This window comes from Equus asinus, chromosome 13 (genome assembly GCF_041296235.1).
Source record: "Equus asinus isolate D_3611 breed Donkey chromosome 13, EquAss-T2T_v2, whole genome shotgun sequence".
NCBI lineage: Eukaryota > Metazoa > Chordata > Mammalia > Perissodactyla > Equidae > Equus > Equus asinus.
In genome coordinates this window covers 9,004,037-9,029,824 of record NC_091802.1, presented here as the reverse complement: position 1 = coordinate 9,029,824, position 25,788 = coordinate 9,004,037, and the positions used below count along the sequence as shown (strand labels likewise).

General features: G+C 48.8%; 1 protein-coding gene across 6 annotated transcripts; it reads right to left on the bottom strand.

The window, feature by feature from the left end:
- Nucleotides 1-959: 959 nt before the first annotated feature.
- PIRT (phosphoinositide interacting regulator of transient receptor potential channels) lies at nucleotides 960-13,340 on the bottom strand. 6 transcript variants are annotated; one of them, XM_014864165.3, is made up of 2 exons: nucleotides 12,930-13,340; nucleotides 960-1,410 (listed from the first exon to the last, which is right to left on the bottom strand). In XM_014864165.3, exon 2 carries the CDS (start codon nucleotides 1,381-1,383, stop codon nucleotides 967-969), a length of 417 nt encoding a protein of 138 aa, XP_014719651.2. In that variant the 5' UTR covers nucleotides 1,384-1,410; nucleotides 12,930-13,340; the 3' UTR covers nucleotides 960-966. The 6 variants fall into 6 exon arrangements, with proteins under 6 accessions (XP_014719651.2, XP_070338111.1, XP_070338110.1 ...); XM_070482010.1 differs by having other exon boundaries at nucleotides 12,926-13,339; XM_070482009.1 differs by lacking the exon at nucleotides 12,930-13,340 and adding an exon at nucleotides 9,298-9,473.
- Between the last annotated feature and the right edge of the window lie 12,448 nt (nucleotides 13,341-25,788).

Sequence of the window (25,788 nt, the reverse complement as noted above, 5' to 3'; positions counted from 1 at the left end):
TTCCGAAAGTGAATTCCGTCTCTGGAAACCTGCACACCCTTCAAATGTGGAATTTGATCTTCTTGGTTTTGATTCTCCATGGGTGTAAGGAGAAAACAATCTTACGGAATCCCTCTGCAGCTCTCCATCTTGCTGTTCTAGAGCCGGGGATCAGGGGAAAGAGGAAGTTAGGGCAACACGCACTTGTCCTTGGCTAATTGGCCAGTTTGGTGGGGAGAGTAGTCAAGGAGAAGGAGTTAGAAGGTCAAGGGGAGACTGTGACACCCCCGAGCCCACTCCACTGCCTCTGGTGTAAATACTATACACCTGGGAACTTCTTTGGCTGGCTAACTCCCAGAGCTATGTCCAGGGGAATGTGCATTCTCGGAAAGTGTTTTCCCCCAGCCATCCTTCACTGTCAGTGTTTGGAATGTTTCATACTTGTGACTGGTCTGGTCCCTTGAAATCTAAGTCAGTGTCTTGCCCATGAAGGGAGCTGGACTGGCAAACCCAGTGGGTCAGAACTCAGCCTCCCCTCTCTTCTGTGGAAGACCTCTGTTGGTCAGTTTCGGTTCTAAAAGGATGCAAATGCAGAATCCAGCTCAGGCACTCAGATATGTAAACAGGACGTTGTCCTTGGGGCATAGCCCACCCCAAGGAATTTCCCAACATGCATAGCGCTTGGCAGAGAGAGTTAGATGAGTGCTGCCTGGGTGCATGGGCAGGGAATGAGAGCCATAAAGGGGATGGCTGCGGCCAGGATCTAAGTAATAACAGAGAGACTAATTGAGATACATCCAGCACCATCCCCCAGCTGCAAGGAGGGTGGAGCCCTGAGCTCTCTCTTTCCCACAGGGCCAGGAAGAGGATGTGCCTGCATCAGTTTCATGGCAAATCCCACCAAGGAGATGGAGATGTTAAATGTCAGATCTCCTTCTCCTGGTTGAGGTGGCAGGATGATGGGGAGGACAGAAGGTGAGGCTGCCATCAGCGATTCAGGAAGAAGGACTTGAGACTCTGGAAGAAAACCGACTTCTGTCTCTGCCTCTGTTTCTTTTTGATGATGGGCACCCACACCAGCCCACATACTAGCATCATGAGTCCCAGCGAGAGGAAGGCAGGCCCTATCATCTTAAGGACCTTACAGCTACTTTCACCCAGCTTCAGGGTGTAGGCCAAGCAGGTGATGACCACGCCGAAGAGGAGGATGGCGCCACCCACGGACATGATGATGATGGGCTTGCGGTAGATTTCCCAGTTACTCCTGGGGGTGGTGGTCCAGACAGACTCACTTCTGGAGCTGATGCACAGGGAGCTGGCGGTCTGGCTAGGCAGCAGGTCCTTGGATTCTGGAGACTTCTCATCGACCTCCAAGGCCTTCTTGGGGACAGCCTCCATTGTCATGGCTTCTTCGGACCCAGCACCAGTAACCTGCAACAGTTAGAAGCAGAGGTGAAGCTGAAGGAATCTTCACACATCCTTCCTGTTCGCAGCATCCGTCTCCAGCTGGCTCTCAGTGGAGGGCGATACAAGGTTTTTGTGCTGAAGCCAAAAGGGAAATCAGGTGAGATCCACAGAAATAAGAAACCACTCAGGCTGATATGTTTTTTTCTTATGAGAAATAAATATTATATCATTCTAATCAACTGCTTTTAGTATTCTAAACAGGGAACAGTGATGCCCTTTAAAAAACTAACAAAAGCTATAATGTATTTTCAGACCCCACTGCTTTTCTAGCTGTGTGATCTTGAGTGAGTTACTTAACATCTCTGTGCCTCAGCGTTCTCATCTATAAAATGGGGATAATAATACTACTTCTCTCATAGGATTTTCAAAAGGTTAAATGAGTTAAGACGTGTAATGCATTGGAGCAACATCTAGCATACTGCAAGCACCCCAAAAATACTATTGTTTGCCTATCAGAGTAGTGATATTTTATACATAAATGTGTGTGTGTGTACACACACGTGTATCAGACATGGCACTAAACACTTCCTTCATCAACTCGAGACCTCACAATAACCCTGTGAATGATGCATTAGTCCTAGGTGACAGTGGAGACGGCTAAGGCTCAGCGAGGTGCAGCAGTTTATCACAGGGTGAGGAAATGCCAGGGTTGCACTTGAACCCAGTCCGTCCTTGCTCTTAAAGCGCCAGGCTGTGTGCGGGCTAGAGGACATCTTTTAGTGCAGCCTGGGCTTTGCTGTGCTTTGTCAGCACAGGCAGTGATGCCTCAGGGTCAGAGTGTGACCCTCCTATATCTAAATGCCCCCTTTCCCCAACCCCCCACATGAACCACAGCAAGTCAGATTCCCACCCTCCGGTTCTTAACCCTGTAAAGACACGGAATCCAGCCTGAGTCCCCGTTCCGATTTCTCATCCAGAGCCCGTCTGCGCACCTCTGGGTCACTGGAGCTCTCTCATCCCCTGGTCCCCCACACAGGAGGTAGATGGTCATCTGTGCGGGGCATCTTCAGAGCTGCTCACCTGCCAAATACTTCTCCGCCAGAGCCGTGCTAGCTCAAGGTCCTTTAACACGGAGTGAAAACCTTTCATTCCATCAAGGGAAAGGCAGGCTCAAGTGCAAATGCCTGTATATTTGCAATAAGGCAATAAGATATGGATGACTGATTTTAGATTCTTTCCTGATATTAGATAGTCGTGTGTGTGTGTGTGTGTGTGTGTGTGTGTGTGTGTGTATGAGGAAGGGGAGGCCGACAGAGCCCAGGTGTCCTGCCTAAAGATCTCTACCCAGACATCTCTGAGTCATCTTCGAGTTGTCTCCAAAGGGTTCGTACAGTGCTTTCTACCCTAGAGATTCTGTCTACTTTTAATTGAATGAGTACGTGAGTAAACAACTTCCTTTCTGCTTCCTCCCTCCCTCCCCCTTCCCTCCCTCCTTCTCACCCTCCCTCCCTCCTTCCCTGCCATGGTCACTAGATCCAGCTTTCTTTACAAACTCAGTTCTTCCTGGTGGGAGCCTGGTGCCTGCCCGCTGCTGTAAGCACGGTGGTGGCTGCTCTTTGGGACCCTGCTGGCCACCCTCTCCTCCTGTCTTGGAATCCAAAATTCCCCCCACTTTGCTCTGCGGGGCCCTGCCTGCCTGCGAGAACTTTCCTCAAGCAGCCTCTGCTCTTTCTCCCTCCTCAGATTAACTGCCTTTGGTCCTTGGCTTCCACTCTTCCCTCCTCCAGGGAGTCAAATCTTCCTCTGACCTCCTCTTTCACGTTTCCTGTTGGACCACCGCGGGCCCCACAAATCAGCATTTCTGAATGTCCTTCTTTTTGAGCGGGATGGGAGAGATTTCTTTCCAAGTGAAATTTCTTGGGAAGTTGGACTATTCATCCCAGTCACAATGGGTTCCCCCTCCCCACCCCGAATTGGGCTAGAGTCAGACCCAGATATGGAGGGGGGTGCACTTTTGGAAATATAGCTGGGGATAAAGGAGATGGTGTCTGGAGCTGGCGGCTCCCAAACCCCAACAATCCAGAAGCTGCCGCTCTTCTTTACCAGGGCACGTCCACCCACAGAAGGTCCTGTGGTGAATGGTCTCTCCTTCAACACTTCCTACAATGTCAATTTCAAGTTTAATCCTCTCCACCCCCACCCCCTCCACCCCGCACAGCAGCTCGGGCCTGAACCGCTGGACTAGTGTTCCCACTCTCCGCTTTCTAGAACAGGCAGTCACAGGTCCCTCCCCTGTGACAGGGAGGAACTAGGAATTGTAAAGTCTCCCTGCCTTCAGAATGTCGATATTAGCATTCATGTTCGCTCACCTAGAGGGAGGATATTTGGATCTCTGCTTCCAAAGATTTTGAAAAATGTGACAGACGTGCTTTTGTAAGTACAGGCACACACGCGTTCACTTCCCTGTCGATCCTGTGGTATATTTGCATGAGCTAAGTAGTCATATTTAAAGTGACCTTTTCTCCTGCGGGCGGGCAGTAGGGCAGGGATCATAAATCGTGTTATAAAATCCTGGCCAGAAACTTGTGTTGGTTGTCGCCCCCTGGTTTCTTATGTGGATGTTTTGATGTCTTCAGCAGGATTTTCTCTCTCCGTAGCCATTTCCACCACTTTGCAGTGAAGACTCAAGGCAGAAGGGCTTGCTGCCTTCAGATGCTGGAGATGTTGTGATGGAGAAATATGAATGCAGCCATCCTCAGCTGTGCCAGAGGGGAGCCGGGCTGGATGGGGGAAGGACCTGCTCCTGTGAGAGCTGCTGTCTGGGTGTGAGGAGGCCACTGTGTCGTGAGCAGGAAGTGTGAAACTAGAGGCGGACACCACTGCCAGGAATAATGGACACGTGGATTCTGAGAGGGGAAGGCGGGACTAACTGGACCTTACTGGGAGTGCCTAACATAGACTCTTTGGCGCTGCGAGGAAGTCATTCATATATTCCCATCTTACAAGGGCAGAGACAGAGACCTAGTGAGGTTCAGGAGTGTGGCCAAAGGGTACCCCCACCCTCCCTCCAATATGTGGCTGCGCTGGGCTTCAGGTCAAGGTCTTTGGACTCAAAGCTCCTTGCACTAGACCACAGCTGGTCCTGACAGCAGGACTCAGGGTTCTTCAACTAGGAGAATTCCTGAGTTTTTCACTTGGGGCTTCATCCTGCAGTAAAGTAAACTCCCACTGAATATGGAATGTCATAGATAGGTAATTGTACGGTGATTCACTATATAATAGAGAAATGAGAACACTGTTGTAACTTTTTCATTATGTTATATTTATTTAATTTAAAGGACTATTTTTGCTCTGAGATTATGTCCTTCCTTATTTTGGTATTGCAATATTCTTCATTTTATGAAATGGCCATGATGGAAGATGGTCATTGGTTTTTGCTAGTATCTGTACTTGCCAAGATAAAAAGGTGGCATCCCAGTAGACATCATCTATCTATCTATCTATCTATCATCTACCTAGACTGTAATAGCCCATGAAATCCCACAGACTGGGAAGCTTTAATTTGGTTGATAGACTTAGGAAGTCGGGCGGGTCCTTGGCAGAATGAATGGGCCAACAGGGCTTCATTTTCTGGGCAGTGAGTGAAGGAGAAGCAGTTCTGCTCCCTGAGCAAGGGAGAGCCTTCTCTTCCTTCCCTCCCTCCCTCTCTCAGGAGGCAGGAGGCAGGAGCAGCTCTAAACAGAAGTGGGCAGCAGGCTTGGGCTGTGCAATGAACACTGTGCTGGGAAGAAGCACTCCTCCCAGTTCCGGCAAGTCACTAAACGTACTTGCAGTGTGTGCGCTTGACGGAAAGATCCAGGCCCTGGACATCAGAGGAACCACTGTTTGAACCCAGTTTGCCGCTTATAAGCTGTAGGACCTTGGCAGTTTACTTAACCCCCTGAGAATTACTATATAAAATATGGATAATAAAGTCTCTGCCCCATAGGCTTGTGGTGACCATCAGATTTCATAAAACACTACTACACTGTGTGGTGCACTAGAAGTGCTCAAGAGATGGCCCCGGTTGCTATTAGAATTATTTTCTTTTTCAGTTCCTGTTTTCTCATCCGCAAAATGAAGAAGTTGGGCTAAGGGACTCCTTAGCTATTTTAGACAGGTCCATAGGTAGTGAATCAAACTTGAATTCTGAGAATCCAGGTTTCCTGAAAATCACCAACTCAGGGGCAGTATGAGTTTTATTATTTTATTAAAGTCCTAAAAGATTCTACTTTTTTCTTGTACCAGAGTTTCTCAACACTAGCACTATTGACGTTTGGGGCCCAATAATTCCTTGTCACAGGGGGCTGTCCTGTGCATTGTAGCATATTTAGTAACATCCCTGGTCTCTACCCACCAGATGCCACTAGCACATTCCCCCCTTCAGTCATGATAATCAAAACTGTCTCCAGACATTGCCAAATGTCCCCTTGGGGGCAAAATCCATTTCAGGAGAACCACTGCTCCATGTGGCCTTTCCCTCCCTCCTGCCTTGCAAACTGCCCCAAGGCTGAGGCTGGGTTTACTCATCTTCCACCAATGGTGCCTGGCACACCACCTGGCCCCCGGCAGGTGCTGAAGAGACGTGGCCCCAGCACTCCTGCTCTGAGGGACCAGGTAACCCCTGGGGGGCTAGTCCAGTGAGAAGAGCCATCTTTACAAGTTTGGATTCAGTTTCTAGGATTCGGTTTGAATGCCTCAGAGGATCCCTCAGTCCCTGAAGTGGGTTGACTTGTCCACCAGAGCCTCAGAATATGACCTTATTTGGACGAAGGGTCTTTGCAGATGTAATTAAGGTAAGGCTCTCCAGATGAGATCATCCTCGAACAGACTAGTCCAATGACTTGAGTCCTTCTAACAGACAGGGAAATTTGACTCACCCGGGGAAGACCACGTGAAGACAGGGAGGCAGAGATTGAAGCCCTCTCTCTACAAGCCAAGGAACGCAGAGGGTTGCCAGCAGCTGCCGGAAGCTAGGAGAGAGGCAGGGAATGGATTCCCCCCAGAGCCTCCAGAAGGAACGAGTCTGCCAACACCTTGATTTTGGACTTCTGGCCTCCTGAACTGAGAGATGAATGAAACTGTTGTTTCAAGTGACTAAGTTTGTGCTGATTTGTGACAGCAGCCCTAAAAATTAAACACACTCACCTTCCCTTAAGGTCCCTGACACCTCAGAAGTGGACACGGCCTGAGGCCTGAGGGGCTGGGCCTGTGGAGGAGACAGGGGACAGCTGGAGGCGCCAGGCCTCCTGGACTGACTGCAGATTTGAATGTTGCCTCAGTGCTCCAGGCAGCAATTTGCAAAGGGAGGGTGGGCCTTTCTCCCCCGGAGGCCAGGCTTGGAGTCTCAGGAGAGAGATTTAGTGGGTGGAGACATTTGTAGCACATGACCAGGGATGGGCCGGCTGCAGGCTGGCAGACCCTGTCTGAGCCCACGCAGCAATGAGAAGGAAAGAACAACAGCTCCACGCATGAACACGCATGAATCTCACTGACCCAGAGAAGCCAGACACATCTCCACTGACACAGAATTCCGTGTACATGAACTGAGCGTCTGTTCACATAAAATTCACAAACCTGTAAGACAATCACTGCTATGAGGGCTTAGGAGAGTGTTTACCTTTGGCGGGGTTAGCGACAGGGAGCCGGGCACGCTGGAGACTTGCAGGGGGCCGGGCACGTTCTGACTCTTGACCTGGCTACAGCTGGTTACATGGGTGTGTACTATCTGAGCTATATACTCGTGACATGACTCCTTTTCTGTATGTATATTAAACATCAATAAAATATTTAAACAAAGATAATTAAAATACATAATTAAATGCAATACGTTCCTTTCCTTGGATTCCGACTAGAGCAAAACAGATATTTTGGGCTAATTTTAGGGAAGTTTGAATATGGATTGGGTATTAGATGGCATTAAGGATTTAAAATTTGTATTTGGTATAAAAATGATATTGTGCACACATAGGAAAATGCCTTTTTAGATAGGGAGGTGGATCTTGAAATAGACAGGGATGAAATGTCATCATGCCCTGGTTCACAGGACAACATCAAACTCTCAATCCAATATGACAAAATGCTAAAAATTATTAAATCTGGGTGATGGATGTATGAAGTTCATTATATGACTATCTCTACTTTGTTTGTTTGCAAATGTTTATAATAAATGAGAAACTGAATATAGAGATAGACAACAGCCAGACCATATGTAAAAACAGGACTCTGACCCACAATCTGCAGCAGCCAGCCCAGAAACAACCAGATATTCACATGGAAAAAAATGAAACTTGACCCCACTCCACACCATCAACAAAAATTAATTCAAGATGGACTATAGACATAACCTGAACATAAAAGCTAAAACTATAAAGCTTTTATGAGAAAATATAGGAGAATATCTTTGTGACCTGGAGGCAGGCGAAATTTCTTAGACTGGACAGAGAAGGCAAGAACCAAGAAGAAAAAAACCCCAATAAATTAGATTTCATCATAATTTAAAACTCCTGCTCATTAAAAGCTACTAAGAAGAAATGAAGAAATGAATAAGCAAACTATGGACTGGAGAAGAATTTGCCAAAGGATTTGTATCTGGAATATATAAAGAACTACCATATCTGATTAATAAACCTACAAAGAAACAGCCCAATTTTAAAAATGGGCAAAAGATTTGGACAGACCCTTTATGAAGGAAGATGAATAAACAAGAAACCCATGAAAAAGTGCTTGACACTGATGTTCAATAGGAAAATGCAAATTAAAACCACAAGAAGATACAGTCACACATTCACTAGAATAGTTAAAATTTAAATATCTCACAATACCAAATGTTGGTAAGAATGTTGAACAACCAGAGCTCTCTTACACCGCTGGTGGGAACATAAAATGGCATAAACACTTTAGAAAAAGGTTTGATAGTTTCTTATGAAGTTAAACATACACCTACCCTTTAATCCAGCAATCCACTCCTAGATATTTATTTGTCCAAGAGAAATTAAAACAAAACTGTCCACAAAAGACTGATTTAAGACTATTCATAGCAGCTTTATCCATAACAGCCCAAACCAGAAAACAACCCACATGTCCATGAACGAAACACAAAGAGTTGTATATTTGCACAACAGACTATTATCAAGCAACAAAAAGGAACTTCGGATACACACACAGCATGGATGAGTCTCATAGACATGCTGCGTGAAAGAAGTCAGATATAAAAGAGTACATATATTGGATATTACCATTTATGTGGCATTCTGGAACCTTCTAAGAACAAATCTAAGGTAACAAAACTCAAAACAGTGATTTTAGGGGGTAGAAAGGAACTAACTTGGATTTTCTGGGGTGCATGGAAATGTGCTATCTCATGGTATTGGTGAAGGTTACGTGGGGGACCCATTTGTCAATTTGGCACACTAAGATCTATGCATTTCAATGTGTGTAAATTACACCCCACAAAAAAGGGCTGTAAGAACCTTAATAATAATAATCGAGTGGGTCAGGGTGGAGAGCAGGTGGAAGCATAGCTAAACTAAGAAAGGCAGAATGTTGATAATGGTTGAAGCCTTGTGATGGAACAGAGGGATCCAGGGTCAGGGTGTGGGCAGGAAACTGTTACCCCAGAAAATAGGGGTGTAGGCATGGGCACAGTGACCTCAAAATAGGGCAAAGGGGTCAAAGAGAGATCTGTGAGGTGAGAGAGTCCCCTGGCTCTTACAGGAGAGACTGTGTAACTGATTCTGAGGAAGAGGAGATCCCAGAGGAAGAGAAGTGCTTCTTGGAGAAGCTAGGACTTGGGCACAGGAGACGGACATGGACATGAGAGACAGAGAGAGGTGCGGAGAGAGAGGGAAAGAGAATGAACAAGAATTTTACCTTTTTCACCTTGTCTCTGGAAAGATACCATCCCTTGAAGGAAAACACACTTTCAGGGGCCAGGGGCCCTGGACAGAGCAAAGATTGGGTTTGGTTGGCCGGATGAATATATCCAGAAGGGACCGTCTCTTAATCTTGCTAGAACCGGTCTACTTATCTACCCAGTATTTGTAATTGTCCACTCATTGGACACTCTGCCTACATACATCTTCTCAGTGTTTGGCTCTTGGTCTTGTGTTGCCAGGTTGCCAAACAGAGCTCAGCCAACAGTGCTCACCAACTACACAACACACACTTTTTGATCAACTCCTGTGTGCTGTCCTCTGCTAGACACGGGGTTATAGACTCAACCGAGACAATGTCCCTCTCCGCAGAGGAGCTCGGGGAAGGCACATTTCCTTGCTTGGGGTACACATTTGCTCGCTCAGTGGTGTCGCTGACAAATGAGGTGAAGCAATGTCTCAAACAAGAAGGGGGAGAACTGGCAGGAACATTCTGGCTTTTTCTCATTGGCTCACATATCCTTCCTCCAGTATATGGTTGGTGGTGTGTGTGTGGATTATGCCAGCTGGTGAGCAACCGTGAGTGTCTGAGATAATGAGGACTAAATGGTTTGAGTCCTCCCGGAGACTCCCCAGTGTCTAAAATGCACCACTTACCGGGACTGGCGGCTGAAAGGGAAATAAGTCAACTACTGCCCTGGAGACAACCACATATGGGTCTGTGCTTGCGGGACTGGAAGCTCTTCCTCCCCTCCCGGATTCTGAGAGGCGCTGGGGCTGGGGCCCCCTCACCTTCCATGCGCTCCAACTGGCAGCTCAGTGTTTTGCTGAGACTCGGGACTCAGCAAGCGTCTGTGAATGATTCAATAAACGGGGAAGCTGTCACAGGAGAGGAAGGAGAGGGCTTTGCAGGTGGTTTGTGAAACAGAGCTCATCCCTGCGGATTTGTTTTCCTTGCAGTTTCCGGTTGGGGCATGGCAGGGTAGAGCCCAGCCAGCACTGCAACATCAAGTCACCGTTCCCTGCCACCCAACTGTTGTCAACGATACCCTCTGATCTTAGAGCGAGGGCCAAAGGATGGGACTAGCTAAGGAGGCAAACACAGACACAGCTGTGAGGGGGCAGGGCAGACCTGCTGACCCGCTCCCCTCCCTTCCCCTCCTTGGCCTCTAGTGGACCAGTCGCCTGGTCAAGACTGATTGCCTTCTGCTGGGTGACATTCTTGAAGTCTCCCAGGTACCCTCAGCTGCTTCTCCAGAGCAGAAGAAGCAACCAGTGTGCCTGGAGAGGGCAGACAGTTTTCAGACAGTAACTGCCATTTATCAGATTCTCACTGTGTGCTGGGAACCATGCTAAGTGCTTTATCCGCATCACCTCCTTTCATCCTCCCAACAAGATGCTGAGGAAGGGGCAATTATTACCCCATTTTACAGGTGAAGAAACTGAGGACCAGAGAGGCCAAGTGACTTGCCCAAAGTTACTCAGCAGGTGAGTAGCCAGCCAAGACGGGAGGGGGAGTTTTGCAGCCTGACTGGCTCCAGAGCCTGGGTTTGAGTCTCTCCTGCTCCCCTTTGGGAGGATTTTGATTTTCTTTTCAAACTGAGAGAACGGTGAGCGGAGAGGATGTGAAATGGGGCCTGGGCAGCGGAGAGAACTAGTGGTAGCTCCCCGGTGAGGGATTAGGCTGGGACTGCTAGGTGGGGCTGCTGAGGACTTGGGGGCTGATGGACCCTGATGGGGTCAGCAGAGCAGCAAGAGGCCGGTGACACAGTGGACACGAGTCACCACCACCATCATCCAGACAGGGCCTAAAACGCCTGGTGCCTGCTCCTTTCTCCACCTGGAGCATCTCTTTTCATCCTCATGGCTCTACGAGGGCTGTGCTCTTTTTTATCATTCCCATTCCGCAGCTGAGGGTACCGAGGCTCGCTGCTGCTCACCCCAAATCCTGGTCTTTTCTATACTGCATGGTGCTTCTCAAGGATGGAGCCCTGGCTTTTTCCCTCTCTTTTTCTTCACTACCCTCCTTCCTAGCATCCCACCACCTCTAGACCTGCTCATCTTTACCTCTGCACTCACCCTGCAGCCCCTCTCTGCCCCTGTCCTCCTGTGAATGTGCCAGAAGACTGTCATATGAACAGGTTACCAGGTTTAGCCAATAAGATGCCAAGATGTCCAGTTAAATTTACAGTTCAGATAAACAAAGAATGCTTTTTTTTTGGTATAAGAACGTTTCAAATATTGCACGGGACATCCATATACCAAAGATTTATTCGTTGTCGATGAGAAATTCGAATTGAACTGGTCATCCTTGTAATATTAGCCAACCCCTAATAAGAGGCCCCCTGTGTTTGAGCTGGGGTTATCTGTCCCTTTGCATGCTTCTCCTCCCCTATAGGAATGGGACTATTCTGGGAATGGCAAGGACAGAAAGCAGAGAGAGGGCACATCGCCTCACAGCTGGGAGGCTGGGCCCGGAGAGCAGGGTTGTCTGGTGGGAGACAGCGGGAGGGAAGGCTATAAAATGCGAGAGGCAGAACTAACACAGTTGATTACTCCTGAGAAAGACCCTTGCAAGCACGGGTTTGTTTTCGAAATTCCTGAGACCTGGAGGGTCTTGCTCTCTCCCCACTCGAGTCCCCAACAACGCCCCTCCCAGCTGTAAATACTGGTCGCTGCCCTACCCTCAGTGAGACACCCAGTTGGTGAGCCCATCCCTCTGAGACGGTGAGTGGGGCCCAGTGCCTGAGCTGATAACGTAAAGGCCAGAGTGTTTCTGAATACGCTGCTGCTGTCACCACAGCACCACTACCCATCTGTCACCTGCTCACAGTGCTTCTAGGAAGGGAAGTTCTCCAAAGGTCACACTCAGCCTAGACAGTGCCGCTCAACTCTCTCTTCACGCCACACAGTCAGTGCCCGGGCCCTGCCCAGGAACAAGGTGGAAAAACAGCTCAGGCGATAATGTCTGCTTTTCCCCAGACGCCTGGTCCCGGTGGCGCATGTTCGCCCTACACATCTTGTCCGTGTTTACACATGCCTGCCTCGTTCCCCTTTCTGCGATGAAGCCTGTCCCAGTCAGCATGCTGCAACTTGTTTTCCTGGCACCTGCTCTGGGCGCCTGCCACACCTGCAGCGGGGAGGGATCGCCAGACGCTGAGGTCTGACATGGGATGCCCAGGACGGCGGTCTGGGTCTGAGTTCCCCGCCCACGCACTCTGGCAAGGGGCCTTGGGCTTCCCTGTCTGGCTTTTTATTCCTGCCTCTGCCCAGGTTTGGGAGTGTGGTCCCTGCTCAGCTCTTTCCCGAAATGGCTGCCGAGGGTGAAGCCTAGATGCTATACACACAGGGCTGAAGCAGCTGTCCGCACACAGCTTCCCCTCTCCCAGGTGCATAGCAGGGACCGCCCCCTCCTCCCCTGCCACCATGCTCCCTGAGGAGTCCCTCCAGCCTGCTGGTGGCTGGTTTACCCCTTCCCAAGGCACAGCCCCATCTCCGCTGCCTGTCCTTCTCGTTTGCCTTCCAACTCCAGTTCAAGACTCGACACACTCGAAAGGAAAGTTAAAACCAGCTGGTTCCTCCAGGGAAATGGAAGGAAGGGCAGAGGGGATGGAGCCTCTCCTTACTTACTGTCCTCGATGTCCCGGGGAAGGGCAGCGGACCGGGGAATCACACACAGCTCGCACAGGGAGGAAGCCGGCAATGAGTTTCTGCTCAAGTTCTTCATCCCAGCCAGAGAAAGCCTCCCCAGCCCCATCCAGGAGTCGGTGTGTGCAGCGGATCCAGCCACTGAGCAGGCTCCGGCGGGGATGAGCTCACCAGGATATGGGCTAATGGCTTAACCCCTTGCGGGCTGCTGGCACAGGCACTCCGAACGTGGCTTTGTCTCAGCCCTGCTCAGCCACTGTGAGATGAGTCCTGTGAAAAATTAATGAAGCTCCCCTGCAGACTGTCTTCAGGTTTTGGTGGAGATGTGCATTAGGTTGGTGTCTGGGCAGGGCTGCTTCTCTCGATCGAGGCTCAGAGATCAGAAGACTCGGAGTTTCTGGGTTGGTGGAATGTGTGGTGGTGATGGGGTGTCAGAGGGTGGATGACTCAGAGGCCGTGCCAACTCTGTTCCGTGCAGGCCTTGACCATGAGACCTGGGAACTCTGCTTGTTCTGGATGCTGGGGAGGGCACGCGTAGACCTTTTTTTTAACATCCTTGGGTCCAAGATGGCAGGGATACCTTTGGGAACTTCCCAATGCCTACGGGTGGGCACCCTGTGTGACAGAATGCCAGGAGCCCACAGCAGAGGGTAAGATGAGCACACAGGGCCCAGTCCTACCCCAGGACCAGACATCTCCAAACTGGAGGCGACACAGCATGTTCACCCTGCTTCTGCCGTCCTTCCTGATGATGCACCTGTGGCTTTCCGTGGGATGCCTGCTGCTACGGTGATGAGAAGAGAAAGATGAAAATCACTGTAATGAGAGAGAAGGGGTTTCTGCCTCTGAAAATGATTGTGGAATTGTGCTTGGGAAGCTGTGTGTAGGGTGTTGAGTTGCCCGTTCTCAATATGCTGATGGGTGCCTTGATGCCAACAAAATTCCCTAAGATCCTGGAAGCCAGACCGGCCCTGCCCTTCTCCACGCTAACTTGAGAATTCAAGAAGCCATTGCCTCTCACTGGCTCTGGCCACGGGTGAGGGAGGGTCCTTGCTACTGGCAACAGACACTAGGGGGCATCCTCTGTGCTCTGTAGGGGAGGTTCTCCCAGGAATGATCCAGCAAGTGGAAGGCCAAGGCGGGAGGGGGATTCTTCCATCTCCGGCATCTCAATCGCCATACTTGTGAAATGAATGGGACATTTCCAGACTGGGAAGGCTCTGCAGAGGTTGATGTGTGATAAATGGCCAGAGAAGCAGAGAGCTGGGAGGGCCAGCCATCCACAGAGCTGCCGTGAGGGGATCAAGCTGAGAGTGCTTCTCTCTGTCCTCCTCTGTGAAGGCTGAGTATCCTCCGCTTGGGGAAAATGGGGAAAAGGAGGCAGTGATGAGCGTCCCAGGGAAGTTGATTTTGAAGCTTTTGAGGATGTTGCTGCGCTGCTGTAGATGCCTCTGCCTTTATGCTCGAATCAGTCTGTTAAATCAAATGGCCTGGCTTGTGAAGAAACACTGGGGTGAATTATTTTGCAATGCAAATAGTCAAATTATTTTTTCCTACGTTCAGACTTCTGCGTTCTCCCCCACCCTCTGCAGGGTGAGACAGCGTAGAGTAGAAACGGCCACCAGTGAGACAAACCTTTATGTAGCACTTCTTGCTAAATAGGCACCAGGCTGAGCACTTTACATGTATAATATTTCATTCATTGCCCTGCACAACTTTTTGAGGTAGGTATGTGAGGTATGTTGCTATCTTTATATTTGGCCTCCGACAAATCACTACTCTGAGTCTTAATGTCTTTATCTATTAAGTGGATGTGATCATTGCTATCTCAGAGAGTTTTTGTGAGGATTAAATAAGAAAACACACATAGCAAGTGCTTAATGAGTACATATATGTATGCACACCTATATATAGTTGGTATGTATATAAGTGCACATGTATATATGCAAATTATGGGGGGATTTGGGCTCTAGGAGAGAGTGTCCAGGGTACAAGCTGTGCTGTCTGCAGGCTCCTCCCTTGCAGGACTCAGCAGGCAGCGTGAGAAGTAGGCTCGGACCCTGGGGGGGTCACTCCGTGTCCTGGAGGGGAGGGTGCTGCTGCGCGTGCGGTGGGGAAGGGCCCTGCCTGGGCGAGGCTCTCGGCCCTCTTATTCCGAGTGCCCGTTCATCCTCCTGTAGCTCACAGCTGCTCCCGCTCAGCTATGCTGCCCCTTCCCCCACTAGCTCCATGTTCCCAACATGAAGGGTCCGATGTGGTGACCAACCAGGCAGGGGTGCCCAGGACTCACCAGTTTCCCGGGACACAGACCTTTAATGCTAAACCAGTTCCAAGTAAACCGGGGTTAACTGGTTACCTTCATGGGGACGTGGGCAGCCTCTGTGCCTGTGCACACGGCTCTCCTTCTGGAAGGCCCTTCCCCCCCATCTTCGTTTTGCTAACCCACCCCATCTGGCCTCACGCTGAACCTCCCCCCCCCCACCCACCCTGGTTCACAGCCCCTCCTCGGGTGCTCACAGCGCTTCTGCCCTGTTACACTTCTCAACGATTTTCTGCCCCCTCTCCACAGTCCCCAAACTCCTTGGAATGCTTTTTCTGCATAAAAAAAGATTATTATTGAAAATTTTAAACATACGCAAAAATAGAAAAAAAGTTATCTAATGAATCCTCATGTATCCCCAATTCAGTTTCAACAATGACCAGCGCTCATTCTTTTTTATTTGTCTCCCTCCTACATTTTTTTTTTTGAGAATTTGCAAGCAAATCCCAGACATCCTTGTGAGTGGAGATGTGTCTCTCCAACAGACAAGGGCCTCCTTCCTTCCTTTCTTTCTCTTTTTAAAATCACAGCTAAAATGCCATGATAATCATACATGAAATTTAAACATTCTTTGATGTTAATACCCATCCACATTCTTAATACCTGGTCTGCATTCACATGTCCTAATTGTCTCAAAAGCATCTTTTTATGGTCAGGTTTCCATAAAGCAGAATCCAAACACCAAGTGCCGGCCATCACTCCTAGCAGCCGTGTCCCCCAGCCACATTCCATCTCTCACAGCCACTCCCTACTCTGTTCACACCATTTAGTTATTGAAAACACCAGATCATCTGACTTAGAGAATGTTCTGAACTAGGCCGGCTGCTTCCTCATGGTGTCATTTAACATTTTCCTCTATTCTGCAAGGGCCGTGTCTAGATTTCCTCTGTAGCCGGGATCCTAGTACAGTACCTTGGCCCAGAAGAGGCACCCAGTCACTGTGGGATAAACGGCCAAGTGAACATTCACAAGGGACCTGACAATTTATAGAGGCCTTTTGTCTGTCTGCCACAGCAGCTCCGTGCCACGGGCAGGGCCGTGTTGTCTGTGTGCCTCTTGGTTGTAATGCCGGCACAGGTCACCAAGACTGAAGACTCGGAGGCAGGGCTCATTTCTGCCCTCTCTTCTCTGCCTCTCACATCAGGTCACGGGGACCCACAAAGAGGGATGCTCAGATGAACTCCCAGCTCTGAGTCCTCTTCAGAGGCAGGGTCTCGCTGAGCAGGAGTTTCCACAGGGCCCCGCGTCTCCTGCCAACACCAGTCCAGAGGGGAGCTGGGTTCTAATCGTGGGGAGGGAGCCTGGCTGGGTGCCAGCAAGGGAGGGGGCCAGTGGGGCCATGTAGTGGCTGCGGGGTCTACAAGTCTATGCGGAGGTGCTATGCAGCACCCTTGTCTTTCACACTGTTTGCTCCAATGTCTTTTTATCATAGTCTAATAACTACAATGGCAGCTCATTATTTTAAAAAAACAAACAGAAAAAAATCACTGCCTTTGGAGAATATGCTCAGAGGGAGTCCATCATGTCCTTCCCCCCCCCCACCCCCCCGCAACTAGTGATGCTGCTTCTGGCCCAGACTGTGCCAAGGGCAGAGCATGATACAAGACGGAGGAGGTAAAGGGGGGATTCCCATTCCAACTGGTGGGCGGGGCTCCAGCCCGTGGGATCTGGGTGGATGTTGGGGAGAGGAGGTCTCCTTGGTCCACAAGGCCCTAGGCTCCCTCTGAGGGGAAGAGCAGCCTGTTGTTCCTAGGGCCCAGGAAAGTCACGCAAAGCAATGAATCAGATCAGGCAGCCCCAGGGAGGAACTGCCACCTCCACCGGCTGCCCTCCGTGTTCACCTCCGCTTCCTTTCCTGTCTCATCAGGGGTGCCACTGCAGGAGGGGCACTCAGTGGCCCTAAGTTTCACCTGGTCTGGCCCCCTTGGTTCTCTTGACCCAGTTAAGTAAGTGTCTCCCTCACCGGTCTCTCTGACTGGGTCCAGCATCTTTCTCTCTAAGCCACACAGATCCTAGAGCCAAGGTTCTTAAGGCATTTTCTCCAGCTGCCTCTGTCTTTGCTTTTCTCCTTCTTCTTGTCTCTTCTGACTCTTTTTCCTTGTCTCTGTCTATCTTCCTCCTTGTCTGCTTCTGCCTCTCATACATGACAGGTCTCAAGATGTCCTAATTTCCTTGGGGGACACTCAAGGAGATCCTTGAGGAAGAAAGTGTTCTTCCTCAGCACATATTGATTGAGCAGATGGTGTGAAGACTGCAGCCCGGCGCGGTCCTGCCTGGGGGAATCGGAGGCGCTACGCAGGCCAAGGGGATTTCATACTGTGGGGGTGGGGAATGGGGGAGCTGCGCACGTGAAGGATGAAGGGACGGGTAGAGTTTACAGCGACAAGAGAGAGTGGAGTAGGGAGGAAAGAACGTCTTGGGGGGGTGGTTCCCACGGCAATCAATACCTGCCAGGACCTACCGTCCTCCTCTGGTGGTCTGAGTCATTGGAAGGAGCTAGACTGGTGCTGAGTGGACCATTGGTCTTACACCCAGGACCTGGATTGCCTGGGGCAGGGTGTGGTCAGAGGGCAAAGCCGCCTGCTCCTTGGGTGAGGCTGCCATCTAGTGGTGAGTTTTAGGTAGTGTTGCTATCCGAAGCTGACTCCCGCGATACACCTTGTCACGCCTTGCCCAGCAACCCGTCTCTGGCCTGCTAATTAACACTGGACATGAACTTGGAAGATTCAGCTTCATACTGTTTGCTGATAAATACAATCTCACAAAAATAGTTACCACAATTCCAAAGAATTAGGTCTTTCTAGCTTTTGAATAATTTAAAAGATTTATGTATTCATTGCTTCATCAAATATTTATTGTGGCTCTATTATATGCTAGGAATATTTTAGACTAGGCACTGAAAATAGAGAAGACCTCGATGAACTGTACAATTTATTGATTGTACAAAAGAATTGATTGGCAAAAGAAAGGCAACCTAACCAACAATTCCAATCCGGAAGGAAAATCTCTTTGAGAAGACAAAGGAGGATCATCTTAAAACAGATTGGCCTAGAGTGGTGACTGGAATGGAAGGGAGAGGCTTTCCGAAGGAGGTGATGGCTAAGATGAGCCTTGAAGGGCACAGAGGAGCCAGAAAAGAGAATGATGGAGGGGATGGAGGTGTTGGTGGTGAAGGTGGAGGTGGAAGTGGTGGAGGTGGTGGTGGTGGTAGAGAGAGGTGGTGTTGGTGGTGGAGGTAGAGGTGGTGGTGGAGATGGAGGTGGTGGTGGAGATGGAGGTGGTGGTAGAGGTGGAGGCGGTGGAGGTGTAGATGATGGGAGTGGTGGTGGTGTTGTAGGAGGTGATGGTGATGAGAGTAGAGGTGGAGGTGATAGTGATGGTGGAGGTGATGCTGCTTCATGAGGCCAAGTTGGCGATGGCAGTGTTGATCAGGAGACAGAGGGAACAGGCTATGGCATAGCACAGACTTTTCAGTTTCTCCTTTTATGAATTCCCAAGCATTCAGTAGTGAATATAAGGAATCCAGTCTAAAATTTGTGTGTGTTCTAACCAAGTATTCTACTGCTTTTTTTTTTTTTTTCTGCTTTATCTTCCATAATCCCCCCTGGTACATAGTTGTATATTTCAGTTGCAGGTCCTTCTAGTTGTGGCATGTGGGATGCGGCCTCAACGTGGCCTGACGAGCGGTGCCATGTCTGTGCTCGGGATCCAAACCGGCGAAACCCTGGGCCACCGCAGCAGAGCACACGAACTTAACCACTCGGCCACGGGGCCAGCCCCTCTACTTCTAATATTATAGAATTTTGGACATGAGAAAGATTCTAAAGAAATTATATCTAATGTGTTTAAGCAATTCTTCTGTTAATATTTGCACTGTGTCCCAGATTCTCTTGCTAAGATGGCGGCACCTTCTTGTGCCTTGGGCAATTAGGACGAGGCCTTGGTGAAGTCTAGCGTGGGCTCGTGTCACAGCCTGCTCAGGGTCTCCCTGCCTTGGTTGGCTCCCTCATCTGGCCTCATCACCACAGGAAGAATCAGATGTTTTTCTTTCCTTCCTTGCTTGCTTGCCTCCTTCTTTCCTCCCCCTTCTCCTCCCTTCTTCCTTCCTATTTTTTTTAAATTCAAAAAACAGTTGTGGCTACCTGCTATGAGCCAGGCTGGGCGTACCGATGAATCAAAGGTGAATAAGGCCCTGCCCCTGGGGGACTGACAGTCTAGTGGGGGAGATGGACAGGTAAATAGGTGTGAACAATCGTCAACAGATACCCCCCACCCTGGAGACAGAAGGATCTAGTCCTTTCCCCTCCTCTTTCGGCAGTCACCTCCCTCTAGAATATGTGGAGAGAGGGGCCCCCAGGCTGTCCAGTTCTCTGTCGCCTTTGCTGCTACTGGCTCCACCCCCCCTATGTCTCAGGTCCATCTCAGGCCTCCAGTCTGCTGCCAGTCACCCCCAAAGCTCCACCAACACAGGGCGTGTGTGTGTCTTATAGATAATTCCTCCAAGTGTGAGGAAGTAAAGGTTTTCCAGGCAGGCAACTGCTTAACTTTTTTTTTTGATTCAAAACATTTTTATTGAACACAAGCTAGGCTGATATCGAAGGTTAAACCGTTCCCAGGGACATCTGCTTTAAAAAAGGATGGTACGATAAAATTGGGCTTTTTTTTTCTTTTGGTGTACAGTTTTATGACTTTTAGCACGTGCATAGATTTGGGTAACTACCACCATAATCAGGACAAGGAACAATCCCATCACCCCAAGTGTCCCCGTGTGCTGTCCCTCTATAATTACTCTCTTTCCTCTGCCAATCCTGATTTGTTTTCCGTCTCTATAGTTTTGGTTTTCAAGAATGTCATACAAACAGAATCGTACAGTGGGTAAACTTTTGAGACTGGCCTCTTGCACTCAGCATAAGGACTTCAAGATTCATCAGAGTTCTTACGTGTATCAATACTTTTGTCCTTGTCATCGCTGAGCTGTATTCCATGGACAGATGAACCAGCTTATTTGTCCACTGACCCATTCAAGGGCATTTGAGTTGTTTCCAGTGTTTGGCAATTATGAGTAGAGCTGCTAGAAACATTAGTTGCTAGGTTTTTTTTGTTAGCATCAGTTTTTCTTTCTCTAGGAGTGGGATACCCGGATCGTATGGGGAATATAAAATTCACAAACGCTAAACTATGTTCCGAGCTGCACCATTCGCATTCCCACCAGCAACGTGAGTGTACCCACTGCTCTGCATGCTCATCAGCACTTGTGTTATCAGTTTTTTAAAAAAAAGTTTAGCCAATCAAACAGGTGTGTAGTGGTATCTCATCGTGTTTTGTTTTACATTCCCTCGTGGCTAATGATGGTGAATGTCTTTTCATGTGGTTATTTGCCATCCTTATATCCTCTTTGGTACACCTGCTGATGTCTTTTGCCCATTTTTAAATTGGATAATTTGGTTTCCTATTGGATTTTGAGATTTCTTTATACGGTTTTGATACAAGTTCTTTTTGGGTATGTGATTTGCAAATTTTTTCTTCCGTTCTGTAGCTAATCTTTTCATTCTCTCAAGGAAGTATTTGTTCATAAGTCATGGACAATGGCCCTCCCCAATGTCCCACTGCCCTCTGACTAATGTCCGCCTTCCTCGTAGGGCAGCAAGGACTATCTGTGACCTGCATCTAACCTCCTGGAGCGGGCTTGGATCTCAGTCCACTCACAGAGACCAGAACTACCAGTGTGCTTTTATTTTTATAAAATAACCATTTGATTTCTCTTTTGAGCCACCATTGTGTTTGGGCGACAGAAGCTTGACTTCAGTCCATTTGGTTTTCCTCTCCACCTTTTTTCTGGGGTTGTTCTGACTTTGGGGGGTGCCAGGGCCTGGAGAAGGGGCGTCTGGTCTTCACGTCATCCATATCCGCACCTGCTGCTCCATGTGGGCCACTGCTGAGCCTCCACTGGTGTCCCCTTCATGGCTTTGTCGGGTTCCAGGACCTCATCTCTACTTCTGCTCCACTCTTGGGTCCTCAGAAATCCTCCTGCTTCCACACTGCCTCAGGGTACAGAGAGTTGCCCAGCGGTCAGCTGAGGCGATGTCTCTCTAGATATACAGCTACCTCCCACTCGCGTCTGGTCACCACCCTGCCCCTTTTCTGGAGCTCCACATAGAGGAAGGCTTTAGTCTCCCCCACTTTATTTCTCCCAAATATAGCTGAGTTCTTCGTCAATGTGGGCCTTGGGCCAGGCCGTAGGGTGCAGGGTCCCAGTCTCTGGAAATCACCAGTGTCTGTATTTTCTCCCCTTAGCCCTGTTATGGATTGAATCCCCCCAAATTCCTGTGTTGAAGCCCTAACCTGCAATATGACTATGCTTGGAGAGAGGGCGACTGAGGAGGTAGTTAAAGTTAAATGAGGTTGTAAGGGTGGGACCCTAATCCAATAGGACTTGTGTCCTTATAAGAAGAGGAGGAGACACCAAGAGCGCATGTCACAGAGGAAAGGCCATGTGAGGACACAGCAAGAAGGCAGCTGTCTGCAAGCCAAGGCTTCCAGAAGAAACCATGCCTGCTGACACGTTGATCTTGAACTTCCAGCCTCCAGGACTGTGAGGAAGAAATTTCTGTTGTTTCAGCCCCTCAGAATGTGGTATTTTGTTTTGGTAGCCAGAGCAGACTAATATAGCTCCAGATTCTCTTCCTTCCTCTCAACCCACGGAATCCTTTCCCACTGTTGGGCGTGAGTGTAGGGGATGACGCAGGTGGCAGTGGATGGTGGGGAAGCCTTTCTCCTCTCAAGACTTTTTTTTTCTGAACTCTATCATCCAAGCGAATGCCCAATTATTCTTGTGCGTGCTTGGGCCAGTCCAACCTGGCTTTTCAGTAGGCGGGGCCCAAGAACGTCAGCCAAGATGGGTTCTAACCAAGAACAGCAGTGAACACACCCTGTGGAAGGGGTCATGTCAGTAGAGGAGTCCTCCAGTGGCTCCTGGTCCTCGTTAGTCTGAGATTAACACAGCAGGCACTCTTTGGAGCATTCGTGGGCATTATATTTGCAAAAGGAACAGTGTTAGCTTCTTTCAAAAAAGCAAAGCTGTAGACCAGGATCTTAGCTGGAGAAAGACCTCAGACCTTGGTAACTCTTCAAAGTGCCATAGGTGTGAGGGCCGGTCAGTGACCACAGAAGGAGCTTGGCCAAGGAAGAAGTGACACCCAGAGAATTGCAGAGAAGTGGGGTCGGGGGCAGATCATCCTGCCCTGGAGCCAACCTACCTCTGGACTTCTTGTGTGAGATGTTCCATGACCTCACTGTTTAACCCACTAGAAAGGGCACTTCTAAAACTTGCAGTAGCGTCTCCTAGAATGCTGAATTCTGCAGTGCAGTGGCAGGGGCAGGCTTCACTGAGCCACCAAACACCACCACCAAAATATTCTATTAACTCATTCCCTTGGGACAATGATTTTCTTTCTAAGTACCATGTAGAAGTCTATCTTCACTGATTCTTCCCCAAACAAGGATCTGCGCCATGATTTCCTGTGGCTTCCACCACCAGCGATAAACAGGGTTGGTAAATTATACAAACAGGTTCCATCACTAAAAATTAATAAAGCACCTTCATTGGACCTCTGCTATAGCTCTAAGTAGATACTGGGAGGGGGAAGGGGGAGTGCATGGTTATGATTAACAAGGGCATGTCCTTTCCATCTGAGTGGCATACAAGAAAGGCTTCCCGAAGATGTGGTTGCTAAGTGATCTGAGTTGTAAAACAATTTTTGCCAAGTCAAAATTTTTGAAAAGAAGGCTGCCCTTTAAGCCCAGTCTAAGGATATATAGTTCTTCAAGTATAACCCTTTATTGCACTAATTTGTCCATATGTTTTCCTTCCCCTCTGGTCAATTTAGCTCCTCCAGGGCACGGGTGGTGAGAGCTCCTATCCCCCTCCCCCATCTGTAGCACGTGAATTCATTCAAGGAATGTTTCCCGCTCTACTCCAGGCTCCAAGATGCTCTGTTGCGTGATAAACCAGATGCAAGTGGGCCCTGCTCCCTCCAAGCCTTCAGAATAGTGGTAGGCATTAAATGGGTTATTAGGCAGTAATTACTTAATTGTGATAAAGACTAGAAAGGAGAAGTACGGAGCTATGAGACTACGTCATGGAGGGGCCTGACCTAGTTTGGTGGATCAAGGAGGCCTTCCTGAAGGTGAAATATTTCAATATAGACTTGCAGGCTAAAGGGACGTCATACGCCAAGACCCAGATCCTGGAGGAAGCTAACTCATTTGAGGGGTAGGGAGAGGAAAGCAGAGAACTGGGGAAGAGTGACTCAGGATGAGGCTAGAATTGTAAGCAGGGTCAGACCTTTTTGGACTTTGTAGGCTGCAATAAAGCCATAATAAACTCTTAACAAATGTTAGCTTCCAAGCACGAATAAATGAAATATCAGAAAGATGTCCTTCCTTAGGTAGCCCTGTGTGGGTTCCAGGGCAACAGTACAGTGGTGGTGATGTCCTAGTGGGAATGAGGGAGGAGATATTCTCAGGTAAGCCTGGGGAGGAGGTAGGGATGGGCAAGGGCACATTATAGTATTCTTGACAGGTCAGGGACACCATGGGTAGAGATAGGCTGAGTTAGACTTCAGGGTTTGATGCCTCTGGGAGTGAGAATGAGGTAGGTGCAGGCCCCTAAAGCTCCAACTCCCCCCCTTCCTTTCCCGAAATATCAACCTCAAAGTCAGGTTCTAACCCAGTGGAAACTCTCAACCAAAGCTGGTGAGAGAGGACCCAAAGTCCAGCGAGGTCAAGAGTTGCCACACAATATTCTGCCATGTCTGGTTCAAGAAGTCTTGCTAAAGGACACAGGTTGCCCTCTGTTTCCAGCAAGGAGTTACCAATAGTGGTGGTGAAGGTTCAGGGACTCTGAGCTCAGGTGATCACGTTGTCCCTCCTTACTTCCGTGCACCTGGAACAGTCTTAGAGACAGACCTCCCTCTGCACACAGGCCAGTAGACATTGCATATATTCATCCACTGGGGGAATCGTTCACAGACTATTCCTGTGGCAAAGACTTCTAGGGTCCACCCACCACCCACTCTTCCTTTCTAACAATTGCAATTGTGTTTGGGTGGAAATAGTTCTGTATTTGGTAGAATAATCTAGGCTGAGATAAGAACAATGTTCCAAAATTTCAGTGGTTCAACATAATAGAAATTTATTTCCTGCTCTCAAAATAATATTTGGCAAGAACTTAGCTTGTCAAGGCAGCCTTTTCCCACTTGGTTACTCAGGGACCCAGGCTCCTTCCATCTTGTGGCTCTGCTATCTCTCAGGGCTTTGTCATTATTGTCTGCAATGAGCTTGCAGAAGAAGAAGAGTCAGTTTGGAAGGGGAAAATGTTTGGAGTAGGTTTTGTTGGCCAAGCCTAGAAGTAGCATATATCATTTCTTTTCACACTCCACTGGATAGAACTTAGTCACGTGGCCACATCTAACTTCAAGAGAGGATGGGAAATGTAGTCTAGCCATGTGTTCAAAGAAGTGGTAAATAGATTTTGGTGGAAAACTAGAGTCTCTACCACAGTTCTGACCAACATCTATATTTCATGGTCTCTTTCTGTACTAGTTGTCTATTGCGGTGGTACAAAGTATCCCCAAACTGAGCAGATCAGCACAATAAAAAACTATTATCTCACACAGTTTCTGTGAGTCAAGAATTTGGGAACTGCTTAGCTGGATGTCTCTGGCTCAGGGCCACTCATGTGGTCAACATGTCGGCCAGGGCAACATCAAGTTGTGGCAAGATGTTGGCAAGCCATCTGAAGGCTAGCCTGAGGCTGGAGGATGATATGCTTCCAAAGTGACTCACTTCTAGCTCCAAAGGACCTGGGAAGTTAATACTGGTTTTTAGCAGGAGACCTCAGTTCCTCCACACGTGGACCTCTCTTTAGAGCTGCTTCTATGTCCTTACAACATGGCAGCTCGCTTCCCCCAGAATGGGTGATCCCAGGGAGAAGCCGTGATGCCATTTACGACCTAGTCTCAGAAATCACACACCATCCTTCCTGCCACATTCTCTTTATTAGAAACAAGTGCCTCAGGGCAGTGCACATTCAAGGGAGGAGAAACTAGTCTTCTCTTCTCAAAAGGAGGTTTGCCCAAGAATTTATGGCCATATGTTAAAATGATCACACTCTTAAAGAAAGGCGTGGTCATGAGACATAGTTCAGGGTAATGAAATCTGGGGAAGACACGGGGTGGGACTTCCAGGAGATCTTCTTAATACGCTTGGCTTGTTTGCCCTTTCACCTTCTTTCTGACCGTCTGGGCTGTGAGGGGGAGTATCGTTGTGGCAGTGGCCATCTAAGGGCGATAAAGAGGCCCCCAGGATGAAATCAAGCACTGAAGAGATTGGAATAGAAACAAAAGGAGCTGGGGACACTGATGATGTTGTGGAGACACTGCGACAGCCCTGTACTTCCTACTTCTGGGCTAAATAATGGAGAAAATGAATCATTATCTGATTTAAACCAGTGTACTTTTG